The sequence below is a fragment of the Hyperolius riggenbachi genome, chromosome 2, assembly GCF_040937935.1.
Source record: "Hyperolius riggenbachi isolate aHypRig1 chromosome 2, aHypRig1.pri, whole genome shotgun sequence".
Lineage (NCBI taxonomy): Eukaryota > Metazoa > Chordata > Amphibia > Anura > Hyperoliidae > Hyperolius > Hyperolius riggenbachi.
Genome location: NC_090647.1, coordinates 334,501,848 through 334,529,446, shown reverse-complemented (window position 1 = coordinate 334,529,446; position 27,599 = coordinate 334,501,848). Strand labels below are relative to the sequence as shown.

At 43.5% G+C, this 27,599-nt stretch overlaps 1 protein-coding gene and 1 long non-coding RNA gene across 2 annotated transcripts in view; one reads left to right on the top strand and one right to left on the bottom strand.

Annotated features, from left to right (window-relative positions):
• The window catches only part of C2H3orf52 (chromosome 2 C3orf52 homolog), a 28,243-nt gene extending 7,754 nt beyond the window's left edge, over positions 1-20,489 (top strand). Inside the window, exons 2-6 of the mRNA XM_068265509.1 lie at positions 3,508-3,634; positions 6,398-6,537; positions 8,944-9,017; positions 13,384-13,562; positions 18,378-20,489. Of these exons, the coding sequence (XP_068121610.1) occupies positions 3,508-3,634; positions 6,398-6,537; positions 8,944-9,017; positions 13,384-13,562; positions 18,378-18,385 (528 nt within the window). The 3' untranslated portion in view covers positions 18,386-20,489. The remainder of the gene's footprint in view (positions 1-3,507; positions 3,635-6,397; positions 6,538-8,943; positions 9,018-13,383; positions 13,563-18,377) is intronic.
• Positions 8,266-27,599, bottom strand: part of LOC137544433 (uncharacterized) — a 60,312-nt gene continuing 40,978 nt past the window's right edge. The window contains exon 3 of the long non-coding RNA XR_011025860.1: positions 8,266-8,408. This is a non-coding gene — a long non-coding RNA (uncharacterized lncRNA). The remainder of the gene's footprint in view (positions 8,409-27,599) is intronic.

The following is a 27,599-nucleotide window of genomic DNA, read 5'->3' as shown; positions in this document are numbered from 1 at the left end:
ATCAAAACACTGACAGAATCCATGGACGGCAGGCTTTTGAGTGTCCTTGCGAAGAAAGGTGGCTATATTGGTCACTGATTTGCTTTTGTTTTGTTTTTGAATGTCAGAAATGTATATTTGTGAATGTTGAGATGTTATATTGGTTTTACTGGTAAAAATAAATAATTGAAATGGGTATATATTTGTTTTTTGTTAAGTTGCCTAATAATTATGCACAGTAATAGTCATCTGCACACACAGATATCCCCCTAAAATAGCTAAAACTAAAAACAAACTAAAAACTACTTTCAAAAATATTCAGCTTTGATATTAATGAGTTATTTGGGTTCATTGGGAACATGGTTGTTGTTCAATAATAAAATTATTCCTCAAAAATACAACTTTCCTAATAATTCTGCACTCCCTGTATGGTACTGGACAGCTCTGGCCCCTTAAAGAGAATCTGTATTGTTAAAATCGCACAAAAGTAAACATACCAGTGTGTTAGGGGACATCTCCTATTACCCTCTGTCACAATTTCGCCGCTCCCCGCCGCATTAAAAGTAGTCAAAAACAGTTTTAAAAAGTTTGTTTATAAACAAACAAAATGGCCACCAAAACAGGAAGTAGATTGATGTACAATATGTCCACACATAGAAAATACATCCATACACAAGCAGGCTGTATACAGCTTTCCTTTTGAATCTCAAAAGATCATTTGTGTGTTTACCTTCTGTCCCCTTCTTCTCTCATGCACTGAACATTACAGGCTTCCTGCAGACAGCTCTGCCTGTGCCTGTGTTTGTAATCCCTCAGTATGTGTCAGCCAGCTACTTTCACAGAGGAGGATTTTTATCCAGCTCTCTTCTATTACTGATAAGATAGCAGAGAAGCTGCTGGCTTATGTAAATAAAACACACACTAGAGTGTGCATAGAGGAACAGACCAGCACTGAAGAACTTGGCAGCCTTCCAGACACAGGCCGACAAGTCTGACAGGGGAAAGATACATTGATTTATTACAGAGACTGTAATAGTACAAAGTGCTGCAGTGAGCCAGAACACATTAGAATACGTTTAGGAACTTGTAGGATGGTAGAAAAAACGTTGTAATTTTTGTTACAGAGTCACTTTAAGGACTAGAGCCATCCTCATTCTATTTCGTACTGTGATTAGCTCACAGCAATCACGGGGTCAGGAGCCAATGAAATCAGCTACTCACTGATATGCAGAAGCTCTGCAGCACCCTGACAGCAATAACATTAAAATGTGAAATCGTAATGCGAAATTTCAGAAAAATCGTAATTAACTCCTACTGTAATTGTAATCTGAAACCATAATTGTGCATTTTCGTGTAATTTCAGGCCAACTTTAGCAGTTAATAGCAAAGCCCCTATAAATGCTATTGTCACCATAATTGTTAACCTCCCTGGCGTTTTGATTCCGTGCAGCGCACAGCCACGGGAGGGTTTTTTTTACCTAATTTTTTTTTCATGTAGCTGGCCTATCGCTAGCTACATGATTCCCCCCTCCCTGCTCTCTCCCTCCCACCCTTCCGATCGCCGGCAGCGTGAATACCTATCAGGAAATCCCGTTCTGAACGGAATTTCCTGCAGGGCTTCCCCTGTCGCCATGGCGACGAACGGAATGACGTCATCGATGTCGTGATGTCACAGGGAGTCCCGATCCACCCCATAGCGCAGCCTGGCGGTGATTGGCCAGGCTGCGCAAGGGGTCTGCGGGGGGGCCCCTCTTTCGCGGCGGGTAGCGGCGGATCGGCGGCAAGCGGCGCCGATCGGGCAAGACACGCAGCTAGCAAAATGCTAGCTGCGTGTATAAAAAAATTATGCAAATCAGCCCACCAGGGCCTGAGCAATCCACCGCGGCGTTACTGGACGAGCTGAGCTCGTTCGTAACGCCCAGGGGGTTAATTAAGGGGAATACTGGGTACAAGTAAAAAAAAATATTTTTTCAAAAAGACCTTGCAGTTTTCCCAAAAATTGATTTGAAAAATGCAAAGGAAAAACAGTTTTCAAATTGTCAGAACCAGTTCAGGACCATAGTCTTACCCCGCCCTAGTGACCAGGCTACTTTTTACAATTCAGTGCTCTGCAGCTTTAAAAGCTTGCTGCAGAGCCATACTACGTAACACACAAGTGATCCCTCCTTCCTTTTCTGCCCACCAACAGAGATTTCTGTTGGTGGGCTCTGATCACTGCTGTGGTGTTTGTTTGTTTTTTTGTTTTGTTTTTTATTTGTATATTATTTTTAAATAAATTTGTCTATTTTTTACTTATTTGCATTACTCCCCTCCCTCCATCCCCCCACCAGACAATCAGGGCTATCCTCTCTCACAGCCATCAGCCTATGAGAAGGGATCACAATCAGAGCCTCTCTAGGGGATAGCCGAATGGCACGGCTGTCCCCAGTACAGCGCTGCAGTAGATCGTAGCACTGTACAATGTAAATAGACAGCGTCTAACAGTTTGCTAGCGGTAGACTGATGACGGAGCAGAGCTCCATCACTCAAGCGGGGATTCGGGCGCATCGGCATGCGATCCCCTGTAAAACCCCGCCCCAGGACTTGACGCTTTTCTGTGTTAGGCGGTCCTGGGGTTTCCACCTTCCTGACGCCTATCCGCATTAGGCGGTCGGGAAGGGGGTCAAAAATATTTTTGTACGGAGGTTTAGGATCATTTTACACATCCACTTCCATCCCGCTGGAATTCGGCAAGTGTCAATGGGGCCTTAGCCACAGACCTTGAATAAGCATGCAGATCATGTGTTCTGAATGAAGTCTGACGAGATTAGCCACATGGATAAAATTGGTGAAATAGAGGCGCCAAAACAGGATAAGATAAATTAAAAACCGTTTAAAAAGGAGGGGGTGGGTGGATCCACTACCCTCACAGAAATGACCAGGCTAAATTCAAGCCGTAACTAATATAAGAAAGATATTTATTGGTCTCCAAATACAATGCAACGCGTTTCACGGGCACACATCCCGCTTCATCAGGCAATTTGAGGGAGGAGAACACAGTCATATGTAATTCGAAAGCTAGAGCGCCTCTGTAGGAGATTAGCCACATGCTTGTTTCGGGTGTGTGATTCAGACACTACTGCAGCCAAAGAGATCAGCTGGACTGCCAGGACTATATTGTTTAAAAGTAAATAATTATGACATGGCAGCCACCATATGCCTCTTACTTCAGGTTCCCTGTAAGTACTAAAGGAGCAATATAACCCAGCAACTTTGCATACATGCTTGTATCACAAAGTCAGAAAGGAATGATTTGCTGTCTGCTGTCTTCAAGTCAACGTTATAGAATTAGCATTTTATGCATAAGTGAATGTGATAATATGCAGATACTTTTTGTTTTTAGAAGGTAATATACTTTTGTAGGATTACCGTAGGTTCCTTTTCCTCCGCTACAATAAATCCTGTATTTCCTGTATCACCATAATGTAAATGGGCATCCCACATCACTCATAAAAGTAAATGTAGATCATTTTTATTTTTCAATTCTAGAAAGATACTGAACAAACGTGTGGAAAGAAATTTTACAAGAAATTTTGCAAGAAACCGAAATACTGGATAGCCGCAATCTTTTTGTCTTTGCTGCTAGTAACAATTATCAGTCTTGTACTCTATTCAGGTAAGTAGAACAGATCTATACATACGATTCTTTAGAATACTGTGGTGATAAATGGTTCTTATAATGTTAGCTGTTGAGAAAAGGGATACCTATGTGATGCAGTGACAGCAATGGACATTCTGCAGCCTCATAGTGCTGTTGTATTATAGAGATTCCAGTAATCAGTGTGTATATATACCATAAATAGGTGATGTGAAACACCAGTGCACCAAAAACAACTGCTTCAAAACCTGGACCCTACAGGATGGCTCATCAATAAGTGTCATTGCCAGAAGGTTTGCTGTGTCTCCCAGCACAGTCCCAAATGCATGGAGGAGATTCTAGGAGACAGGCAGCTACTCCATGAGAGCTGCACAGTGCCATAGAAGGCCCTCAACTCATCAGCATGACCAGTATCTGCTCCTTATTCAGCACAACTGGTTTGGCGGTGGGTCAGTGATGATCAGGGGTGGTATATCCCTGGAGCGACTACAGGCTAGACAATAGCACCTTAACTGTCAATAGGTTTTACAATAAAATCATTCGACCTATTGTCAAATCCTTTTCGGGTGCATTGGGTCCTGGTTTCCTCTTGGTGAATGGCAATGCCCAGGGCCGAGTCTAGGCTCAATGGAGCCCTGAACAACAGTGACATGAGCCCCTCAAACCCCCCCCCCCCCCCTCTCCTTTCTTAAGATGTATTAGGCCAATTTATTTCTGCCCCCAGAGTTGGCTAGCTAGCCCCACAGGTCTGCCCCCCTCCAAGTGTATGGTGGTCCCCAGGGCCCCTGCAAAGAATTCGGCAGTAGAGCGACTCACTTGTCTGGCCGGGGTCGTGACTCCTAAACTGGCTAAGCTGAAGAAGTGGCTCCATAACAATCATTTTTTTTTAACATAATCATCCCTTAACGGCTTACAGCAAACTTCAACTGAAAGGAAACTCATGAGATAAACAATTGTATCTATAATCCTACTACATTAGATATTTGGAATCCATCCTGCAATCTTATTTTGTGTTTAATCTGATGTTTTTAGCCAAAGTTTTCATTGTCTTAGCTGAATGATGATAGTTTAACTAAGTGTTTTACAACCTACATCTAAAACTATTGATCCATTTTATCTATTCCCTTTACTCATCTCTCTTCTATGCAAGAGTTTTATAGCCTGTAATTATTTATCAATGAGAGTTGTGCTAGGTACACACCATACAATGTTTTGTTAGATTTTCTCTTAAGCCGCATCTACACGAGTAGATGCGGCCGCGATGCTCCTTATCAATCGAGCCGCTAATGCGGCTCGATTGATAAGATCCGACAGGACGGATCTCCGCACCGCCGATTCCCTGCTCGATCCCCGCGAGGGGACAATGGCAGGGAATCGTGCGGGAGATGAGCGGGCACGAGCGGGGAATCGAATGCGGCGCACGCGCGGCGAGCGGGGATGCGGCGGGCACGCGCGGGGACGCGCAACAGGCCGCCGATCGCCACAACATCTCCCCAACATCTCCCCGTGTAGACGGGGCTTTAGATTTACCTACCAGATAGATTGTTCCAACATGTTCTGGTAGGTAAATGTAACAGAAAATCTAACAGAAAATTATATGGTGTGTACCTAACTCTATAATACTGTCCAACTGGAGAGAAACTGTCATTCAGAACTCTTGAATTTAAACCTTACAGTGAGAAAATAAAATAAGAACACAGCCTAGTTCTGTGTAGTTTTGTACTGTACATACATGTTTTTCTCACCATGTCACGCGTCAGTTCAGGTACCCTTTAAAGTACTCCTGAATCTTGTAAATAACTTGTAAAAAGATGCCACAGCATAACTCACTTACTCCAGTGTTCCCATTGCTGTCTCTTCAATAGTGTCTCTGCTGTTCCGCCACAGTGTCCTCTTCTAAATGCCAGCATTTTCACAGCAATGTCACTGACCAGGAAGTAACCCCAAAATACTTCCGGCTCAGCACCATTGCTGTGAAATGCCAGCATTTAGGTAAGGACACTGCGGTGGAATGGGGGAACTGACAGGTTAGAATAGACAGTGATGAGAATTCGGAATAGGTGAGTTATGCTGTGGGGTCTTTTCTTAACTAGGTAATTTATTTAGGAATTGAGGGGGGTGATCGGGGGCGTTCCTAGGGAGGATAACTGCCACTTCCTTCCCGCCTATATTCAACTTTCTAGTCAGTCGAAGATTTCAGCTGACTAGTGTGGGGACCACAGTGTGCACTAGAAAGAGGGAGAGGATGGTGCTGTGACATATTACAGCACCACACATAAAATGTTACAGTACCACACAATGTTACAGTCTCACACAAAAATGAATAACCCCCTCTGAAAGTGTGTGGTACCTGATGCTGACAGACCCCAGGCTCCTCACAACCATTCAACAATCAACATAGGAGAGTTTAAATACATCCTGCCAATTGCATTGCTAAAATAGTCCTTTATCTGTTTAATTATGAGGGGTGCTCCCAGTCAATTACTTCTTGTACACCACATAAAAGAACTCTGCACCCGCTAGTCTAAAGTTAACTTTAAAAAAAAAATCTGGTAAATCTTCTTGCTTCTAGCTCCAGGATCTGAACCTCGGCAGTGGCTCCCTGCTGACAACACTGAACCCAACACCTTAGTTTTAATAGCTTACTGTGGTGACTGCATTCCCATAGCAATGTTTGTCATTGCATCTATAGAACAGTACCTAAAACAATGGTATATAGAGTATGCATCAGGAGATTGGCTGGAACATCTCACAGATCTTTGTTTACTTTTTTCATTTTAGCTGTTTATGTTGATGAAGATGAAAACCTCTTCAACGGTTTAAAATCAAATAAAACCTGCACATTCACAGGATCCCTGAATTTAGCCAACCCCTGTCTTCGGAATACATGGATCACAAATAAAACAACATTTCTAAACATGGTAAGACACACTAAATTAAGTGTCATATTCATTACTATAAAGCAGTGTCTGTTGAAACTTTTTTACAAATACCGTATGCATGCTTAGAACTAAGAATGCTTATGAAACCTGAAATGTTTATGTTGCCGTGTCCCCCAGTTCTATGAAGGTGCATTTTTAGGCATAGGCTGCCAGGCAGACGCCTTGGGTGACACCTTCAGGAGAGGGCACTGCAGAGCTATTCTTAGGACTTTATCCAATTCTTAGATGCAATGGCTTAAGACAGAGATACATGGTAATTTTTACACCTAACACTGGTTATTAGCATAATAAAGGAGTCCCGAATATCATGACAGTGCTATTAATGTGCAAATGAAAGAGTTCATGTATGCTTTCCCCCCTGCCAATCATACCAGTCGGTGCAGGATCTGGTGAGCCAGGCCAGTCCAAACGAGAAAACAAAGAAGGATCCGCAGACCAGACCAGGTCGATGAAAAAAGCTGATATATTTATTGGAAATTCCACAAAACACAGTGCAATAAAACCACAGGATCAACTGACGTGTGTCAGGCCTTCAGTCTGCCCTTAGTCATAGTTAGAGTGAGCCTTTTAAGGAGAAGGCTTATATGTAGGTGGGAGGAGACAATACTCCACCCTATACCTCAAACAGCCATGTCCTCAAAGGAACATTACATCTTTTAAATGAAAAATACAAAGTGTATTACAAACATACAAAAATTAAATAATAACATTGATAATTATTTAAAATTAATTTTTATGTGCTAATGAAAGTTTAATTGTTTTAGACCTGGTCTGTACTGAATATTGAAGACCCATGCTATACAGTGGTATAGTTTTCTTTATCATTTGGCTACACACCCCTCATAACAATTATAGGAGGGTTTTTTTATGCGGATTTGCTTTTGGTGAGTTTGTGCCAATGCGGTGTATTTGGCCATCATATCTTTATACAACTTATCACTGTGTTAGCCATTTTCACCTACGCTTTCTCCCAGGAGATACTTTTTTTCAAAACTCTGCAATTGAAAAAGTACCAAAAAGTGGGTGAAAAGTACCTCCAAAATATTCTGAGTATTTTCTTGCTTGCTGGTGACTTAAAGGGCATTTTATTGATAAGGTGTGAAGGAGGGATACCTATGTGATGCAGTGAAAACTTAGGAGAAAATGTGTAATGAACAAGTGCCAATGAGTTACTTGAGATTGTTACTTTTTAGTCTCAAAAATACTTTATTGTAGTATCAAACATTGCATGTAAATCACAACAGTGGCATCAGAATAACTATAAGAGATTATGTTACTTTTGAAGACACTGGCAGACATCTGCTGATAAAAATGTTTTTGCCAGGTGTCATAGCAACTAGATTCTAAACACGTTGTACGTGTACACCTGGGGGTACTTGGGTTAGGTTAAAAGAGTACTTGTCATAGTCAGTCTATTAAAGTGAATTTGGCCGTGAAATACAGGGGCAAACCCAGGATTTTCAAGGGGGGATTTATGAAATGTCTCCCCCAGCCACGAACAATACAGTATAATAATATGGTAGGACATCATGCTGGGGACACAGAATGCAATTTCCCGTCGGACTGACGGGATCCAATGGGGTCGATCAGGAGAATTTTGAATACAGATAATAATGAGGACAGCCGACATTGGTAATGAAGGGGAAAGTGAAGCATTCACACAGCAGGGCACAACGCTGCTGCACCATGCTCTGTACACACGCTGCTGCTCCATGCTCTGTACACACGCTACTGCTCCATGCTCTGTACACATGCTGCTGCTCCATGCTCTGTACCCACTCTGCTGCTCCATGCTCTGTACATACACTGCTGCTCCATGGTACACACGCTGCTGCTCCATCCAAAGTCAACTGTAACAGGAAAAGAAAAAGGCAGTCCTGTGAGCTGCAGGATACCTGCAGATATTCTGGTGACTCAACTTGTGCCTGTTTGCAGACACTGCACCGACCCTGGTCTTAGAGGGGATTCTGGGAAGCTGTAATCTCCCCCTGCTTTTGCCTATTAAATACAATAGTTAACTGTCTGGGAGAACAATTTTGGGGGAAGTATTACTAGCGACCTAACTTTATTACCTGAATGTATGCAATTATATTCAGGTGACCTACTTATGCATTAGTATGTTGGGAATTAGATCATTGTGTCAGTTGCCAATCAGGGTAAAGCAGTAAACACCAGTTTCAGTACTGCCCTATGAAGTTGCTGATTCCACCCTCTGATTTGTGAATTGTGCCTCTGGACAACTTATGAATACACACAATTTTTCCTGACTGCTAAAAAACAATCTCAAGAATTTTCTCAATTCTTTGCCTTGCAAATTACCATCCTTGAAGTACCTGTCACCATTTCCTGATAATTAGTCTTGAGGAATGTACATTTGTTTTACAGGTCAGCAATGTCTTTTCAACATCCCCGTCACTGCAGTACTACTTTCTTGGTGCCACAATTGACTATGATCCCGGGTAAGCCTTCAGTCTGTTTTTGTTGCATGTATGTTGACAGTTGTGAAAAAATAATTGCATACAACTTTTACATGGGTCTATATAGAGGAAAACTTGATGTCATATCTTGTCATATCTGCTATTATAACAGATGTTCCCTCTCTTCTATAATTGCAAATTATGCATGCTTATCAAATACGTTCTGAATGTTAATTAGAAATATCTGAAAATCTTCTTGAAACATTGGAAGTAAGTATAGAAAGCATTATCATTTGCAGTTTGCAGTTTATGTCATTGGTGGTCACTGGGCAGTGGAGTAGTTACAAAGCCACAGGCCCCAGCAGAGCCGGGACAAGGTCATCCAGCACCCAAGGCTAAGACATTAAAGTGTGTCCCCCCATCACTCTCACCCCAGCTGTCACACACTGATTGCTATGACAATAAGATTCGCCCTAGGGCCCCCAACTACCCCCCTAATTCTTTAATCTCTAGTTATCTGGCTTGCAGTCACTGCCATGTATCCTCTTTTCTTATTTCTTTCTGCTTCAAACACAATAGGGGAATGATAGCTGAGTGAGTTGTGCGTCTCCTCCTACACTGCGCCCTGAGGCTGGAGCCTCTCTCGCCTGTGTCTCGGCCCGGCCCTGGGCCCCAGTGCATATTTTACACTCAGCTCCCAGCATTGTATGTCTGATCATCACATGATGCAAAACACCAAAACTGGCTTTCCAAGGCCAGCCAGAGGTGTAGCAGAGGAAAAGGAGTTACTTGTTAATGATTACCACTATTCAAAGCACATATAGAGGTGATCATTACCACTACAGAACCAATAAAAAGATAATGCAATGACCAATAGTTTTAGGATATCCCCCGGGGCCTTTGAGGCAGCTGTCGCCCCCTCAGGTCTCCCCAAATTGATAGTGCTCCCCCAGGGCCCCTGCACAGAGTTAGCGGTAGCGGTGTACACACTTCACTCACCTGTCCGGCCCATGCGTTCCTCCTTCAGGCTGTGTCCTTCTGACTCCATCCTCGTGGCCACGTCTTCTTCATGACATATGTATTAAACACAAGGCTTGGTGTCCTGGCCACATATAGCCACATGAGCAAACAATAAACAAGATCAGTGGAGGTCCCAGTGGCTTCAGAAACTGCCTCAAGTTCAATAACAATGAATTGTAAGGTGTCATCTATTAAGAGTGACATTCAGTGGTCATTTATAGTAGTGAGCCACATAAGCAGTCATCAAGAGTAAAATATATAATCAGGAACATTTTTGTCCTTGATATTAACCTTGTGGGTCACCAAGGCATTAACATCCAGCATAGGCTTCAGGGCAGATTCCCCCCTCCCCCCGCACCACCACCATCACCACCATCCTCATCTTATTTTAAACAGTTTTATCATAGATAAACTGTTTACTTACTCATGTGGTCCTGCAGCTGTCATAACAAAGTATAATGCAGTCTATAGACTGTATGACTGCTATGGCACATGTTTAAAACTTTTCTAATCGCCGCTGTCACAAGTCATCCTATCTATAAGACCCCCATAGCTGTGCATGAATTATAAGCCTGAAACAAGAATAAAATGTGCTTTACAGAAGCACATTCTCCCAGTTGTAAGGTTAGTTCTCTGAATGGCCTGCCTTGTGCTTGCATGATTGGTATTTATATACCAGAGAAAAAAATGAGAATATAAATAGTTCTGACTGCTCAGTACTAAGCAATCTTGACAATGCTAAGTGCTCAGATATACCATGTATTGTTCAATGAATACTAGGTATTCTTGGCTACTGAATAAATAGCAAACTTACAAATAGGGCTCAATTCACTAAGACTTGTTCAGTAAAAATGTAATGTGTGGTAAATGACCTCATGTGGTAAAAAATATTTTTCTTGAGTAAACGCTAAGGTTTTCACACATATGGTTATAGTTTGGTAAATTATCAAGCAACTTCATGAGAATTCACATGCGGTATTTCATTAGGTATTTGATGGATTATTCTAGTGCATGGAAAATGTAAGTCAGATGTGACACAGATATCAGGGGCGTAACAATCACCCCTGCAAGGGATGCGGGTGCAGGGGGGTCCGTGTGGGGGTAAAGCTTGGTAGAGGGCCCACCAAGGGCCGTTTTAAGGGGCAGGAGGGGGGTGCTGAGCAGGAAGAGGGGGCAGTGGGCACACAGCGGGGGAGAGGGGGGCCCAACTTCCCCCTCCCTCACCTGGGGCCCCCCTTCAGTGCTCCCGCCTCCCTACTCCAAAAATTTTAGCATCAGCAGCAGGCGGGGAACTTACCTCTTCCATGTTACAAGCGGCGATGGAGCTCTGTGTGTCTCCGCATTCTATGTTTCCAACGCCACTGACTCCACTTCCTGTCAGCGGGGTTGGAGACATAGAAGGCGGAGACATGCAGAGCTCTGTCACCGCTTGAAACGTGGAAGAGGTAAGTTCCCCACCCGCTGCCGCTGCTAACATTTCTTAAGGGGGGTACAGGAGCGCTGAAGGGGGGGTCCCAGGTGAGGGAGGGGGGAGTTGGGCCCCTCTGTGTGCCTGCTGCGCTGCTCCCCCCTCCAGGCTACCTATACTGGGGGCACCTATACACCTGGCTAATCTATACTGAGGGCACTTATACTATCTGACTACACCTGATAACTAGCCATCAGCTGAGAGATATGTGGTATTATTTTAACTGTATAAGTTGTCTTTTCTGTGACAAACTGTGTCAAACTGAATCAAAAGCAATAAAATGTTTATTTTCATATGTTCTGTACTAAAATAAAAAGCTTGTAAAAAGAAAATAAAGCGACAGATAGGGATGTGCTCATGAGTGCTCAAGAGTAGTGAGCTACTCAAATTCGTCATTAAAATGAGGCTTAATTGCCTCAGGTGTGTGGCTTTGAGATGAGGTATTACTTTCCCAGAATTCCGACGGCTTCTATATCACGTCTTGCACGCAGCCTATTGGACGTGTTGCAAGACTCACTAGCCTTCCTCATTCCAGCTTGAAGGAGGAAGTGCATGCTAGTGAGTCTTGCAACGCGTCCCATAGGCCGCATGCAAGATGTGATACGCATAGAAGCTGGCAGAATTCTGGGAAAGTAACCCCTCGTTACCCAGCTGCACACCTGAGGAAATTAAGCCTCATTTTAATGACAAATTCGAATAGCTCACTACTTGTGAGCACATCCCTGGTGACAGATTTTAAAATATAATACATAAATAGTTACCTTAGGGACTCTTCTTTTTAAATATGTATGCTATTAGGGTATATTACTAGTTTTTTGCAAATAAAGGCTCGCAATTATTTCTAGGGCACACTGAGAAAACAAAAATCACAATATAGAAAAAATACACCTTTATTTCCAAATAATTTTTTCCATGCATTGCTCTAGGGACAAGATGTAAATGCTGTAACAATTACAGCAAAAAAAAAAGGCCTACAAAAAAAGCCATAGGCGCACCTTGAGAATAATGGATTGCTGTGCATCCAATTTGTTAGCAAACAATGTAGATGTGACCTTATTTAATGAAAACAAACGAGTTTTAGAATCATTTTTGAAGTGTCTTATAGCTTGGACATCTGCCACATAAAAATTAGGTAGGGACAAACTCAATCCATCATTAAAAATTAATTTTAAAAATTATGATCCAAAGTACACGATTTACTAGCTTACAAAACACCGACTTTTGAATAGTCCTGGTTGTTATGGATTCAGCTGTTTAAGTATGTATGCCATGAGAGTATATTACTGTTATTTTTGCAAATAAGGACAATTATTGCTTGAGTACAATGAGAAAACAAAAATCACAATATAGAAAAAAAAACACAACATTATTTCCAAATAATATATTGCCCCCATACATTGCACTAGGGACTTAAATTAAATGTTGGGATAACCAGGATAAATATGCATATAAAAACTGTGTGGGTTTTATCTACATTAGCATTTTTTATTTTAAAACTATAATGGATGGAAATGGAGAAATAGTGTATTTTTTTATTTTTTTTTCTCTTTTCTCTTTAAAAGTCATAGAGAATAAAATAATTACTAGAAAAAATATTAACCCCGAAAAGCCTACTTTGTGTTGAAAAAAAAGCATATCGATCATTAAGGGGTGATAAGTAGTGTCCGTGTGTTGAAATAGTTAAATTCCAGAGGAGTGACTCAGAAAGCACTATAGTCATAGGATCTATACAGACATGTAAGCAGCACTAGGTCAGCCGCCATGTTTCTCTGATGACAGGTGTACTTTACAATTACTTATTATAGGGCTCACAGAAATAACTCTTGAAGTCTGTTTAATAAAATGGTGTGATCGCATTCCTGAACATCCTTTCTTACACATACAATGCATTTAATGTGAATGATATTGTGTGTTTTTCAGTGATGAACGGAAATCAGCAATTATTCATCTGCAATTTGCAAGCGCTGCAAAGCCTTTGGAATACCCAATCAGTGCAGAGCTGGTGAAGGGTGTATTAGTACAAAATATGCACGAGCATGAAAACTCTGCATGTCAGCATTCAACTGCATTATGGAACGCATTTCAAGTCACTTTACCAAGTAAGTACATAAATGATGGATGAAATAACGGAACCGATTTCATTGGCCATGTATGCAACACACTTACCTGTTGAACTGAAAAATAAAATATAGGCCAAGGCTGCATGGTATGTTTGCTGTACATAAAAAAAAATGCAAATCTGTTGTAATGGCAGATCTCTCCCCTGCCGGTATGGAAGTCTCACTGCTCCACCTACTCCAATTATCTTCCCCTCTTTACAGTGTTCTGGACTCTGCAATGGTTGTTAGGCTGATGTATGGTGTGGGTAGGGAGAACTGTGTCTCGGGTTGCATATTATAATTTAGGGGAGTGCCAGGGCAGGCATGCAGCTACTTCATTTTTTATAAGTTAAAGTAAACGTGTGATGGGGAAAAATATACATACCTGATGCTTCCCCTAGCCCCTTCCAGGCTTATCGCTCCCACACAATCCTCCTCCGACTCCTCACTCGTCCGCAATTGGCCCTGGAAAGTCCTTCGGCCTGGGCCCACTGTGTATGCGTGGACTGTGTATGCGTGGCCCGGCTGCATATACGCTCCTGTGCTACTATGCAGGCGCAAAACAATTCCAGCAATGGGAGCAAGACAGGGAGTGCGCACGGCCATACTGCGCCTCTGCCGTCTGGCCCCAACTGAACGACTTACCAGGGCCAGTTGCAGATGAATGAGAAGGCGGAGGAGGACGGTGTGGGAGCGATAAGCCTGGAGGGGGCTGGAGGAAACCCCAGGTATGTATATTTTTTTCTTAAGTCCTCATATCAGGTACACTTTAAGATCCATACACACACTAGATTAAAGTCCCAGAAAAGAAACAATCAATGACACAAAAATGACTTTACGCCCGACAAAGAGAAGTGAACCTTTCAAATGGCGTTATCCACACACCCATGTTCCAAATGACTATATGATTTAAATACTATGCGAGCAAGAGAAAAGTGAAATTTCACATGACATGCATGCTGTAGATTGAACAATGTCATTTGAATGGCATTGTACACACCTGGCAAAGCAGGAAATCTGCCCAACAGTCAGTTGATGTGCCAGTTGGTTGGTTTTCTGATTGAAAAAACAAACAGATATAATGACACTTTGAACTTTACAACATTAAAACCTTATCAGAGGCCTTATTCAGCTTTACTAAGTGTGAAATATCTAAGTGTTTAAGTGTTTTAAAGAGTAACTGTCAGGCTACAAAAGCTAATTTAAACCTCTATTCTCCTGTGTTAAACAGTTTAGAAGGAAGCCAAAAAGGCATTAGTGAAGATAAAAATCTCTCTTACATTTGATGTGTGCTTATCAGCAAAGCTGTTATTCTCAAGCAGACGCAAGCCGCATACCATACTGCAAAGCATTCTGGGGCTCTCCCCTCGGCTGCTAATGAGAAGTTACAGGGTCAAGTAACAATAGCATGTAACTCAGCCCAGTGCACAGCACTGATAAATCTCCAGGCAGAGTACACTGCAGGAGTCCGCTATTGTTCCTAGCCACATGGCTAATTAATATTCACTGCACACTAGTGTTATTCAGTACGAGCTTTTCTGTGATCAGGAAGCAGGCAGGACATGACTACACATTTGGCTTCATAGGAGACAGACAAACATGGAACCTGCCATAAGCTGTCAGGAGCATCATTCTCGGCAAATACTATATAAAACTTCTGTGAAATCCAAACGTGGACAGTGAAATGCATATGTAATGTAAGTACAGCCTATATTTAGCTACTGATATACAGTATGTGTTTATTTTCTCTGAGACCTTATACCTAACAGCTCCTCTTTAAGCTAGGCATACACTAGGTACATGTCACAAAAATAGAAACCTATTTAATATCAATACATTTGGATACTTCTGCTTGCAATAAACACTATGGGCCCTTTTCCACTAGCAATCGCTAGCGTCCGCGCTGAACGCTAGCGATTGGGATTCAGCAAAAGTTAAAAATTTCCCGGCAATTTCCCAATGTTTGTGATTGCGATTTTGCTATGCTATGCACTGCATAGCAAAATCGCGTCAATAATCGCTCCACCGCGCGTTCACGATTAAGTAAAAAACGAATCGCGGTAGTGGAAATGACCTACCGCGATTCCTATGTTAAAAAGCAAACCGTAGCGATTTGAAAATCACTAGCGGTTTGCGATTTTGCGATTCAGCAATCGCAAATGTTATCGTGGAAAAGGGCCCTTCGTGAAATAATATGAATGCATTTCCCCAATGTATTATATCAGAGCTCAGAAGAGATCCATCCAATCTAACATTTCTCTCTCCACCACAGCCACAAGCTTTGCATTACTCACATCAGTACAATTCTTGTTTAGAGCCTTGCTTTCAATCTCATAGCATACTGCATGTCATCGACCCCTCCGCCGGATATCCCAGGAACAGTATTTAAGTATTAAAGCATGGTTACTGTTTATTTCATTGACTTTAGAATGTACTAGCAACAAATCAGATACTGATTGTGGCATGTACAAAGATGTAAAAAAAGAGGGAAACTGTGGAGGTCATAGCAACATGTTCTTTTAGAGAGATCTGCTAGAGTTCTGGCAGAAAAACAACAAAACAACTTTAAACTACATGTTTTTGATGCTTAGATAAATAATAAGGTTATGGCATTTCAGGAAACTCCTATTTAGGATTGGGACTTTGGATACAATTGTTTATCTCATCAGTTGATTTTCACTTCAGGCAGGGCCGGTTCCAGTAACAATGGGGCCCCAGGGCAAAATGTACCTGGGGGCCCCCAACAGACACTCCTGACCAAACAGAGGCTATAGAGACCCACTGTAGCAGCCTAATTTCCCTCTTGGGCCCCTGAGCCGGCTGCTGACCCTCCTCCCCATCACCTACCAACTTAACAGTTTCTCCCTGGGGCCCCTGCAGAGTTTTTGGCAGTGTAGCGTCTCACCTGCCCGCCAGCACAGGTGATATGCGACTCTGTCAAAGACTCTGCAGGGGCCCCAGAAAGAAGAAACAGTTAAGATGGGGGGAGACACCTTGGGAGCCCCTATGGGCTGTGGGGCCCTGGGGCGATTGCCCCCTTTGCCTCTATGGTAGCTCTGGCCCTGACTTCAGGTTTGCTTTAACAGCAAACATTTTATTTCATCCAGTTCAGGTTTGCAAGATCATTTTCAAGATAACCCCAGTTTGGATTAACATGTGACTTGCTGTGGATGCTGAAATGTGGAGAGACAGCAGTACATGATGTCATTTATTGTCATGCACATACGGTGCTGCACTCTGTTAAAGTGTACCTGATTCAACATGTGACATGATGATATAAACATGCATATGTACAGTGCACACATATTAATAAACAGGCTGTTTTACTTGCTTTATTTTGCTGCCTGAAAGAGTTAACTTACAGGCATGGAAGCGACAGCTTCTGTCTTGTTGGTACCTTATCTGGAATATAGTAAACATCACTGATATGCAAATTACAGCCATAAAAGTTTTCCTGTCAGAATACAACTTCTGAGAAAAGGGAAAGATAAAATGCATGAACTATTGACCTTTTTCTAACTCTGGGACACTTAATAGGCTGGCACTGATACAGTAAAACATTCAACCTACTTTGTAAATGTTTAACCTCTTAAAGCGAACTAAGCACATTCTCTTTCACTGGAATTTATCCTGGCATAGAAGCTGCCATGTTCCCCCCTCCCCTTCTCACAGTCCTTATTTATACAAGTCACAGATGCTATCTTGACACATCGACTCACACAATGTCTTTGAAGAAACTGTCCTAATTACCCACCCCCTCTGTTGATGAAAAGGTATTGTTTACTTCTTTGTAATCACCCAATAAATCAATTAGCTTCCTGAAATCTCTGCAACAGGGGTTAACCGGGCAGGCCTGCTGAAGTAGGCGAATAAAACTACTTTGAATGTAAAATAAAAGGTAAAATGCAAGTTTATTTTAATAATGAAACATATTGTTGGCATGCATTTTTCATGTGCTATATAGATGTCGAGAGTGCTAAAAAAGGTGCTCGGTTCACTTTAAGGACCATGGGCTTAAACCCCCCTAAAGACCAGGCCATTTTTTCACAAATTGGGCCACTGCAGCTTTAAGGCTTCGCTGCAGGGCAGCACAACTCAGCACACAAGTGATCCCCCCCCCCTTTTCTGCCCACCAACAGAGATTTCTGTTGGTGGGCTCTAATTGCTGCAGCCCTGTCTGTTTATTTATTTGTAAATATTTATGTGATTTTTTTTAATATATATTTCCCTATTTATTTATTTATTTTTTACTCACCCTCCCTCCGTCTCCTAGCCAGCCTATGACTGCGATGGGCTGTTATAGGGGCCAGTCGTGTCACACAGCTGTCCCCAGTACATCGCTGCCTTAGACCGCAGCGCTGTACGCAGTAAATAGATGTCTAACAGTCTCCTAGTGGCAATCACTGCTGGGAGGCTGATGATGGAGTGGAGCGCCATCATTCAAGCACACGCATCGGCGCATGCGATCCCCTGCAATCTCCGCTCCCAGGATTGCACGCTGTTTGGCGTTAGGCGGTCCTGGGGCTGCCGTGCGTCCACGCCAATTGGCATGGAGCGGTCGTTAAATGGTTAAATATAAAAGAAAATCATGAGATATCTAAAAAAAAGTCATTTTTAGGAGTAGGATCATAAATACAATTGTTTATCTCATCAGTTTAATTTCAGCTTGGGTTCACTTTTGTACAAAGGACGTGTACTTCGTAAAAAATAAGTTTGGCAGCAAAAATCACCCTTTCATTTTTGCCATATTTTACAATGAATGAAAGGTGTGTGTATACGAAGTTGCAATTTACCTGATATTTTTATATATTACAGATCTGTAAGGAGCACTGGACTGACCACAGCTGATCAGTGACCACCACTCCTAGTCACCACTCTTATACATTTCATCACTTCTATCATCTCGACGTTGTGATTGTCTGCTTTGCACATAGTGTCATTTTTCTTTCTGAACGCTTTCAGTGGAAATCCACCTGCTAATGTACAAAGTACTGTGTTTTTATACGTTTTATACACCAGCATCATTGGGGAAAGGAATATGGCCCATGTGGTCCATTCCCAAGCTGAGACTGGAAAATATATGTTTTTAACTGAAACTGCAAACAAGATCTATCTGCTGTTTACCATTTCTACTGAAAAATGAGCCTGCTGATTTCTGTAGAGAGCGGGGCCAAGAGGCAAGGCTGGATTTATACTTAATTTGCCCCTAGACCAAAATTCTTGTTGCTCCCCTTCCATGTGCAACAGCCCCCTCCCATTCATTCCATGTGTAGCCCCATCTTCCATTTTTAACATCTATGTACACATTCCTATTTCCATATGGCGGTTTCCCTTTTCCATTTGCAGCCTCCAGTCCTCTTCCATGTCTAACCACTCCTTTGTTAAACAGGTACCCAAGGCTTGGGCCATTGTGGTCTTTCCAGAAACCCAACCCTGACAAGAGGGATGGGCAGAAAGCTATAACAACAGGACAGGGAAAATCCAATGAATAAGAATGCAGTACCTCCAAGAAGAAGCCCCATAACTATACAATCATGGTCCATCTGGCACATCTGCACAGAACTGGATACGTTGTTGTTTTGTGCCTCTGTGTAATTTGAGATGGAAGCACTTGCCTTTTCCTGGCCAAACCAACAGCTTTGGATTATGAATATCATAGTGGGTTGTCATGTTGTGTCATCCTTTGCCAACAGTGCTGCTAACTTCCTGTCTCTCTGATAATTCTATGAAATAATGATGTGCATTCACTAAATTGCAGTAAGCAGAATAACGTGCTTAACCACTTGCCGACCGCGCACTCATAACGCGCGTCGGCAAAGTGGCAGCTGCAAGACCAGCGACGCAGATCTGCGTCGCCGGCTGCAGGCTAATTAATCAGGAAACAGCCGCTCGCGCGAGCGGCTGCTTCCTGTCAATTCACGGTGGGGGGCTCCGTGAATAGCCTGCGGGCCGCCGAACGCGGCTCGCAGGCTAAATGTAAACACAAGCGGAAATAATCCGCTTTGTTTACATTTGTACAACGCTGCTAACAGTAGCAGCGTTGTACCAGATCAGCGATCCCCGGCCAATCAGCGGCCGGGGATCGCTGTCACATGACAGGCAGGAGCCTGTTAGAGGCTGCACAGGACAGATCCGTTCCTGTGCAGCCTCCGATCTCCGGGGAAGGGAGGGAGGAGAGGGAGAGGGAGAATCCTGCAGTGGAGGGGGCTTTGAGGTGCCCCCCCCCCCGCCAGCCACACGCAGGAAGGAGCGATCAGACCCCCCCAGCACATCATCCCCCTAGTGGGGAAAAAAGAGGGGCGATCTGGTCGCTCTGCCTGGTGTTTGATCTGTGCTGGGGGCTGTAGAGCCCACCCAGCACAGATCAGCGAAAACAGCGCTGGTCCTTAAGGGGGGGTAAAGGCTGGGTTATCAAGTGGTTAAAGTCTTACCACATGATGAGTAGAGCATAATGCAATACATTACATGCATACTCATTGTGCATATGACTTTACACACATAATTCTGCTTACCGCAGTTTAGTGAATATGCCTCATTTTAACTTGTTTATCTATGTGTTCATTCACCCATGTTACTGGTAAATATGTCATTTGCCCCATAGTTTTACTCTGTCTGTCCTGTAGTTTCATTGTAGACCTGTTTCAACCTGTAGTGCCTGTGAAGCAACATAACATAATTCCCAGGATTCATAGCCAAGTCCTTCAGTAACTGACTGCCGCCTTGATGTGTATTATTAATAGGCAAACTTCTGTGAAAAAACAATGTTGTATAATAGTATGTTTATTTTTTATTAAAACAAAATATGATGTTTCAATGCTGAATGTTTTTTTAGTGATTACATTTTTCGTATAACTTATTTGTTTCACGGAGTTTACAGACCTGTATTTTAATGAATGTATCTTTCAAATAAATCAGTTTATATTTCTACATGTGCATAGACCCTGTACTTTTTTTTTACAAATGAAGAGACAAGGCTTTCTGGAAAGCAAGTCAAAGATGCTGATGTGATCTCCGCATTGGATAGTTTTTTTTAATTTTTGTTACAGGGTGGGGCAGTGACCCCTAACATGTTATAAAAGCCTGAGATTGAATGATCATGTAAAGTGATTGCTGACATATTACAGAAAAAATACATGGACACCAATATCTTATGTAAGGATATGTGACCACTAACAATTCGCAGGAAGATACACTGGCACTTGAAGTTGCTGGAAGGTTTACAGATTGTTGCAGTGTTACAGGAAGATATAGTGACCACCAGGGCCAGATTTACCACTCAGGAGCCTGTAGGCACAGGTGTTCTTGCGCCCTAAACCCCGCCCCATAACACAGGCCACACCTCCAAGTAAAAATATTCTAAACTCTAATCCATGCGTCATCACTAACTTTCCTTAGGTTTTTACACGCTAATCGCTGTGTCCTGTCACTAATTATGACATTAACCAGTGATTAGAGTGTAAAAGCCTATGGGCAGTTAGTGACATGACACATGGATTAGAGTTTAGAATATTTTTTTTAAGGATTAGGGTGTAAAATGCTGGAGATCAGTGATATTAGGCAGGGATTAGACTGTACGATCATGAAAGTGCTGAGAGGCAGGGATAGAGGTCAGAGCAGTGAAAGATGAGGATTAAAGAGCAGTGAAGATGGGGGATGAGGAGGACAGAGCATTGAAGTTGGGGGATGAGGCCAGACCAGTGACCAGTTGGGGATGAGAAGGAAAGAAAAGTGAAGTTGGGGGTGGGGAGGACAGAGCAGCGAAGTTAAGGGATGGGGAGGACAGAGCAGGGAAACAGGAGGATGGGGAGGACAGAGCAGGGAAACAGGAGGATCGGGAGGACAGAGCAGGGAAACAGGAGGATGGGGAGGACAGTTTAGGGAAACAGGAGGATGGGGAGGACAGTGCAGGGAAACAGGAGGATGGGGAGGACAGTGCAGGGAAACAGGAGGATGGGGAGGACAGTGCAGGGAAACAGGAGGATGGGGAAGACAGTGCAGGGAAACAGGAGGATGGGGAGGACAGTGCAGGGAAACAGGAGGATGGGGAGGACAGTGCAGGGAAACAGGAGGGTGGGGAGGACAGTGCAGGGAAACAGGAGGATGGGTAGAGACCAGTGCAGGGAAACAGGAGGATGGGTAGAGACCAGTGAAGTAGGAGGATGAGGAACAGGGATCACCTTGATGTTGTAGCTGTACTGCTGCTCACTGACATCCCATCAAGCACCGCAGCTGAGCTGGTCTGTCCTCCTCTTACTGCTGCAGGAACTTGGCAGCGGTGCTATCGGCAGACTGTGACACTGCAGCATGGGCTGGCTTTCAGGAAGCCGGCCAGTGAACTTCCATGCTTCTTCAGCCTTTCCAGGTGTGGACCACGGAGACTGCCTGGCTACCTTTACTACAGCCATGCTGGTTGGCTGCTTTAGGAGAGGGGGCGGGGCGGACCTTTTTGCCTGCAGCCTACCTGTGCTGTGCCGCTTGAATCATTCTCCTCTTTATCCCCAATTCCCTCTCCATCAGGTTCTGGGCGCACCGGCGCAGGCAGGCTAAGTCTGTGCGACTTGCCAGTAAGTGATGCCCGCCTCGCCTTGGCCGCCCACCCACGTAGGTCCTCAAACTCCCGGCCAGCCCAGCGGGCAGCAGATGGACAATCGCACTGTCCCCCGCCGCCTATGCACGCAGCTGTTGTTCACTCAAGTTGCAGCGCTGCGTGCAGGCATGGAAACGGCGGCCGGTGGGCGGGGAAAGCGGCGTAATGACACTGTGTATCTGTCTGTGTTACTAGCCGCCCGTGGCCCGCCCCTTACTGTAGTTACGGCCACGGCCGCCTTATGGTAAATCCGGCCCTGGTGACCACTGACATGTTACAGTAAAATGCAATGAACAGTGACTGCTGACTGATTACAGGAAGATGCAGTGACCACTGACAAAGGTGTTGTGGGTCACTGGTGTGTTTGAGGAAGGCACAGTGACCACTGACATGTACAGAAAGTGCAATGACCGCTGATGTGTTACAGAAAACCCCGGTAAAAACGTACTTGCCACAGGTAGATCAAGTGACTACTATATTAGGTAAAAACTGACCACTGAGAACCAACCACCTGCACTTTTATCAATCTTGCCCCTTATCCTGACAGCACATTGAATCCAATAAACTTGGCACCTGATAAACCATTTATCTGTTTTTGTTTTTTTGTTTTTGTTTTTTTAATACAATTTATTATGCTGTTGAAAACAAAGAAAACCCTGAGAATCCCCCATAAGGAGATGGACTGGCCCAAAACCTGTTGGTTCTGTCAGATTTTAACTGCCTACTTTTTTCGCTATAGTGGCAGTGGCGGATCTAGAGGGGTGCAGGCATGGCTAGTGCCATGGGCGCCAGCACACCATGGGCGCCATGCCTGCCCCCATGCTGCCTGCCACCTCTGCATCCTTGCCGCTCTTCTACTATGCCTCCGGTCCCCCGCGCCCCCTCCCCCGTTCCTTCCCACCTCCGCATCTTGCGCTTCCCTCCCATGCTGCCTCCGGTCTTCCGCGCCCCCGCCCGCCGGCTCTCTGTCCCTGCTGTCAGACTTTACTTTAGCGGCAAGAGGCGAGACAGAGAGGGCACACTCCATACACCGTCGCGTCACATGCGGAAGTGACGTCATCAACCACTTCCTGCATTTGAAGCGCACCGGACGGGAAGTGTGCACCCTCTCTGTCTCGCCTCTTGCTGCTAAACTAAAGTTAGACAGCAGGGACAGAGAGCCGGCGGGCGGGGGCGCGGAAGACCGGCCACCGGAAGCATCTAGCATGGGAGGAACGCACAAGATGCGGAGGTGGCGAACATCTAACTCTAAGCCAGGTCCAGGAACAGAGAGCCGGGAATGTCAGTGGTAGAGGTGAGCACTTCACCCCTCCTCCTTATAATCTAACCCCTGCTGCATTCTGCTGTATGTCACCACAGGGCCTCTTTACTGCATTCTGCTATATGTCACCACAGGGCCTCTTTACTGCATTCTGCTATATGTCACTACAGGGCCTCTTTACTGCATTCTGCTATATGTCACCACAGGGCCTCTTTACTGCATTCTGCTATATGTCACTACAGGGCCTCTTTACTGCATTCTGCTATATGTCACCACAGGGCCTCTTTACTGCATTCTGCTATATGTCACTACAGGGCCTCTTTACTGCATTCTACTATATGTCACCACAGGGCCTCTTTACTGCATTCTGCTATATGTCACTACAGGGCCTCTTTACTGCATTCTACTATATGTCACCACAGGGCCTCTTTACTGCATTCTGCTATATGTCACTACAGGGCCTCCTTACTGCATTCTACTATATGTCACCACAGGGCCTCTTTACTGCATTCTGCTATATGTCACTACAGGGCCTCTTTACTGCATTCTACTGTATGTCACTACAGGGCCTCTTTACTGCATTCTGCTATACGTCACTACAGGGCCTCTTTACTGCATTCTGCTATATGTCACTACAGGGCCTCTTTACTGCATTCTGCTATATGTCACTACAGGTCCTCTTTACTGCATTCTACTATAGGTCACTACAGGGCCTCTTTACTGCATTCTGCTATATGTCACTACAGGGTCTCTTTACTGCATTCTGCTATATTTCACTACAGGGCCTCTTTACTGCATTCTGCTATATGTCACTACAGGGCCTATTTACTGCATTCTTCTATATGTCACTACAGGGCCTCTTTACTGCATTCTGCTATATGTCACTACAAGGCCTCTTTAATGCATTCTGCTATATGTCTCTATACGGACCTCTTTACTGCATTCTGCTATGTCACTACAGGACCTCTTTACTGCATTCTTCTATGTCACTACAGGACCTCTTTACTGCATTCTTCTATGTCACTACAGGGCCTTTATACTGCATTCTTCTATGTCACTACAGGGCCTCTTTACTGCATTCTGCTATATGTCACTACAGAGCCCTTTTTACTGCATTCTGCTATATGTCACTACAGGGCCTCTTTACTGCATTCTTCTATGTCACTACAGGGCCTCTTTACTGCATTCTTCTATGTCACTACAGGGCCTCTTTACTGCATTCTTCTATGTCACTACAGGGCCTCTTTACTGCATTCTGCTATATGTCACTACAGGGCCCTTTTTACTGCTTTCTACTCTGTCACTACAGGGCCTCTTTACTGCATTCTGCTGTATGTCACTACAGGACCTCTTTACTGCATTCTACTATATGTCACTACAGGGCCTCTTGTTTTCCTTGTAATTTGCTTGTGTGATTCCATCCACACTTTTGGTGGTATAATAACAATGTATAATATTACAGAATCACGTTTTATTATTCACAGTTCACTATTCTGCTCAATATAGGCAGGTTTCCTTTACATCACAGGAGGCTGATTTCTGGGACTCTTGTATGAAGCAATGCTTGGCATTAGTGGAGTGACGATGTTAGAGTAGCAGGATTTCCAGAATTAGATGCTGTTAGACTCTGTTGTCTCATCTAATTTACCATCACAGGGATATCATTTAGTTGTGATTTTTCATCGGAATCATTTGTCATCTGCAACGCATTTGCTAATTCTGTTACAGGGGTGCAGGTATACCTTGTGTGGGGAGGGGGGAGGGGGGGGGATTGGGCTGGCTGTGCAAGAGGAGCTTACAATCTAACTTCTGCCGCACTTGGCTACCTAATTATTTGATCTTGATGCCCCTGACTGTAATGCTTATTGTCAGGCACCTGGTTACTGAATTATTGCATCTGGAGGTGTGTAACTACTTAATAAAAACTACTACTAATCTGGAGGCATGTGACTACTTGGTTGGGGGGGGGGGGGGGCGCAATCTCAGTGTTTGCCATGGGCGCTATATTGCCTAGATACGCCTCTGTATAGTGGTTCTTTAACATAAATTACATCTCAGTCTCTCAAGAATTCAAAAGTCTCTCCTCAATCTGTAAAGGCATCAGAATAACTCAGAGAATCACTTCCTAAATCTTAAACCATTTTACACCAGAGAATTTGGAAACTGAAAATAAGGTGACTCATATTCCTCATGCATCTTATTCTAGCCATTTCATTGCTGCATAAACTATGCACTGCTTGATAGACTATGACATCTAGTGGTAAAGATAACGAATGACACTTAAAGAAGATTCTCTCATTTTGTGGCAGAGGTGATGAATTCATGTACAGAAAGAGAACTTATGTTAAAATATTATTCGATCAAGTGACTGATTTTTAAGTACAAAATACATTTGATTAGAACTTCCCATGTTTCTATATTAAGACTTCACTTGCCATCAGCTGGGAGCAACATCCTCAAAATTGCTCAACAAATTTTGCAGTCTGCTCTCACCAGAGCTGATAAAATATAAAAGTTTTATACATACCTGGGGCTTCCTCCAGCCCTATGTGCACGTATCGCTACCAAGCCACCGTCCTCAGCCTTCTCCCTCTTTGATACTGGGTCCCGTAACTTCAGCCAGTCGCGACGAGTCTGCGCAAAAAAAGTGTGCCCTCTATGTATTTCCCTGGTGGCTGCTGGAGAGATAGGTAGAGGGCGCACTTCTTTTGCGCAGTCTGACTGTGACTGGCTGAAGTTACGGGACCCAGTATTGAAGAGGGAGAAGACTGAGGACGGCAGTGTGCGCATGGGGCTATAGGAAGCCCCAGGTATGAATAAAACATTTATATTTTATCAGCTCTGGTACATTTTAAGCTGCGTACAATCCTGGGCTAAGGTTTTGAGCATGCATGGCACAAATATTGAATTTCATAAAGTTTGCTGTGTCCGTGTTTTTAGATATTTTTTGATCAGTAGTTTCTGTGGTGAATTGAAGTATAATTACAAGCATTTCATAAGTTTCAAAGGTTTTATTGACAACTACATCTTCGTCATGCTTGCGCTGTGCACACAAGTGTTAAGAAATATCTGGCGATCTCATACACACCTTGTAAAAAAGGACTACTGTCAGAAAAAATCCAATCCAGAAAAAAAATCTATGAATTTTACTGATTGAAAGACATTGAAATAAACGTGTGAGGGCAGGGCAAACCTTCTTTCACGATTCAATCCGTGCACGGTCCGCACCGTCTGACAGAGACAGGATCCTCAGCCTCAGAGATAATAGATGACCAGCACAGGAAGACTTGTAGGTTCTTTTTTTATTCACTGCAGTTAGTGAACAAAAATCAACCAACATCTTCAGCCTGGTAGTAGACACACTGCTTTCGGCAGCATGGAGAGCTATACATATGAGCTATAATTACATCTGATGGCTGATACGGATGTTGGCTGATTTTTGTTCACTAGCTGCACATGGTACATGGTGGCTACCATGGTAGCTGCCATACTACATGGTAGTAATAACATTGACCAATGATTGGCCAAACTAAATTGGATGTGTGTACCTGGCTTTAGTGAATGCAGAGTGCTTAGTTTGTTGAGCAAGATTGATTAGTAAAGCCTGGTACACACTTTCAATTGTAATTGACCAATCACTGACCAATTTTACTACCTCCATGTAATCTGAGCATCTACATATATTGAATATAAACTATCATACTACAGGGATGTGGCAAAATTGGTCAGTGATTGGCCAATCATAATTAAAAGTGTGTACCAGGCTTAATGAATGGCTCATTGTGATTAGGTTTCAATTCTGCATCCTGTTTCAACCAGCACAGGAAAGAGACATAAGGCATAATCACATGACTGCAACTAGCCAATCATCTATTCAGACTGTGCACATACTTCTCTACAAACATTTATTGAGGAGAATTTCTGTGGAATAATAAACACCTTTACTAATCTCTACTGAAATTAATATTTTTTAAAGAGGCAGCAGTAGGAAATAAAGGAACTTTGAAAATCCCCCTTATGAGATGGATGCTTCTAAAGGTCCATACATACACACCTTAAATAGAACTCACTGCGGCAGCCGCTAAAGACCACCTCGGGAGGGAATATAGTGTGTGTACAGCAGCCCCAAAATGCCCACAAGAGTTGTGGCAGGTGAGATCATCTTTCCAAACGAAGCTGCAAAATCACT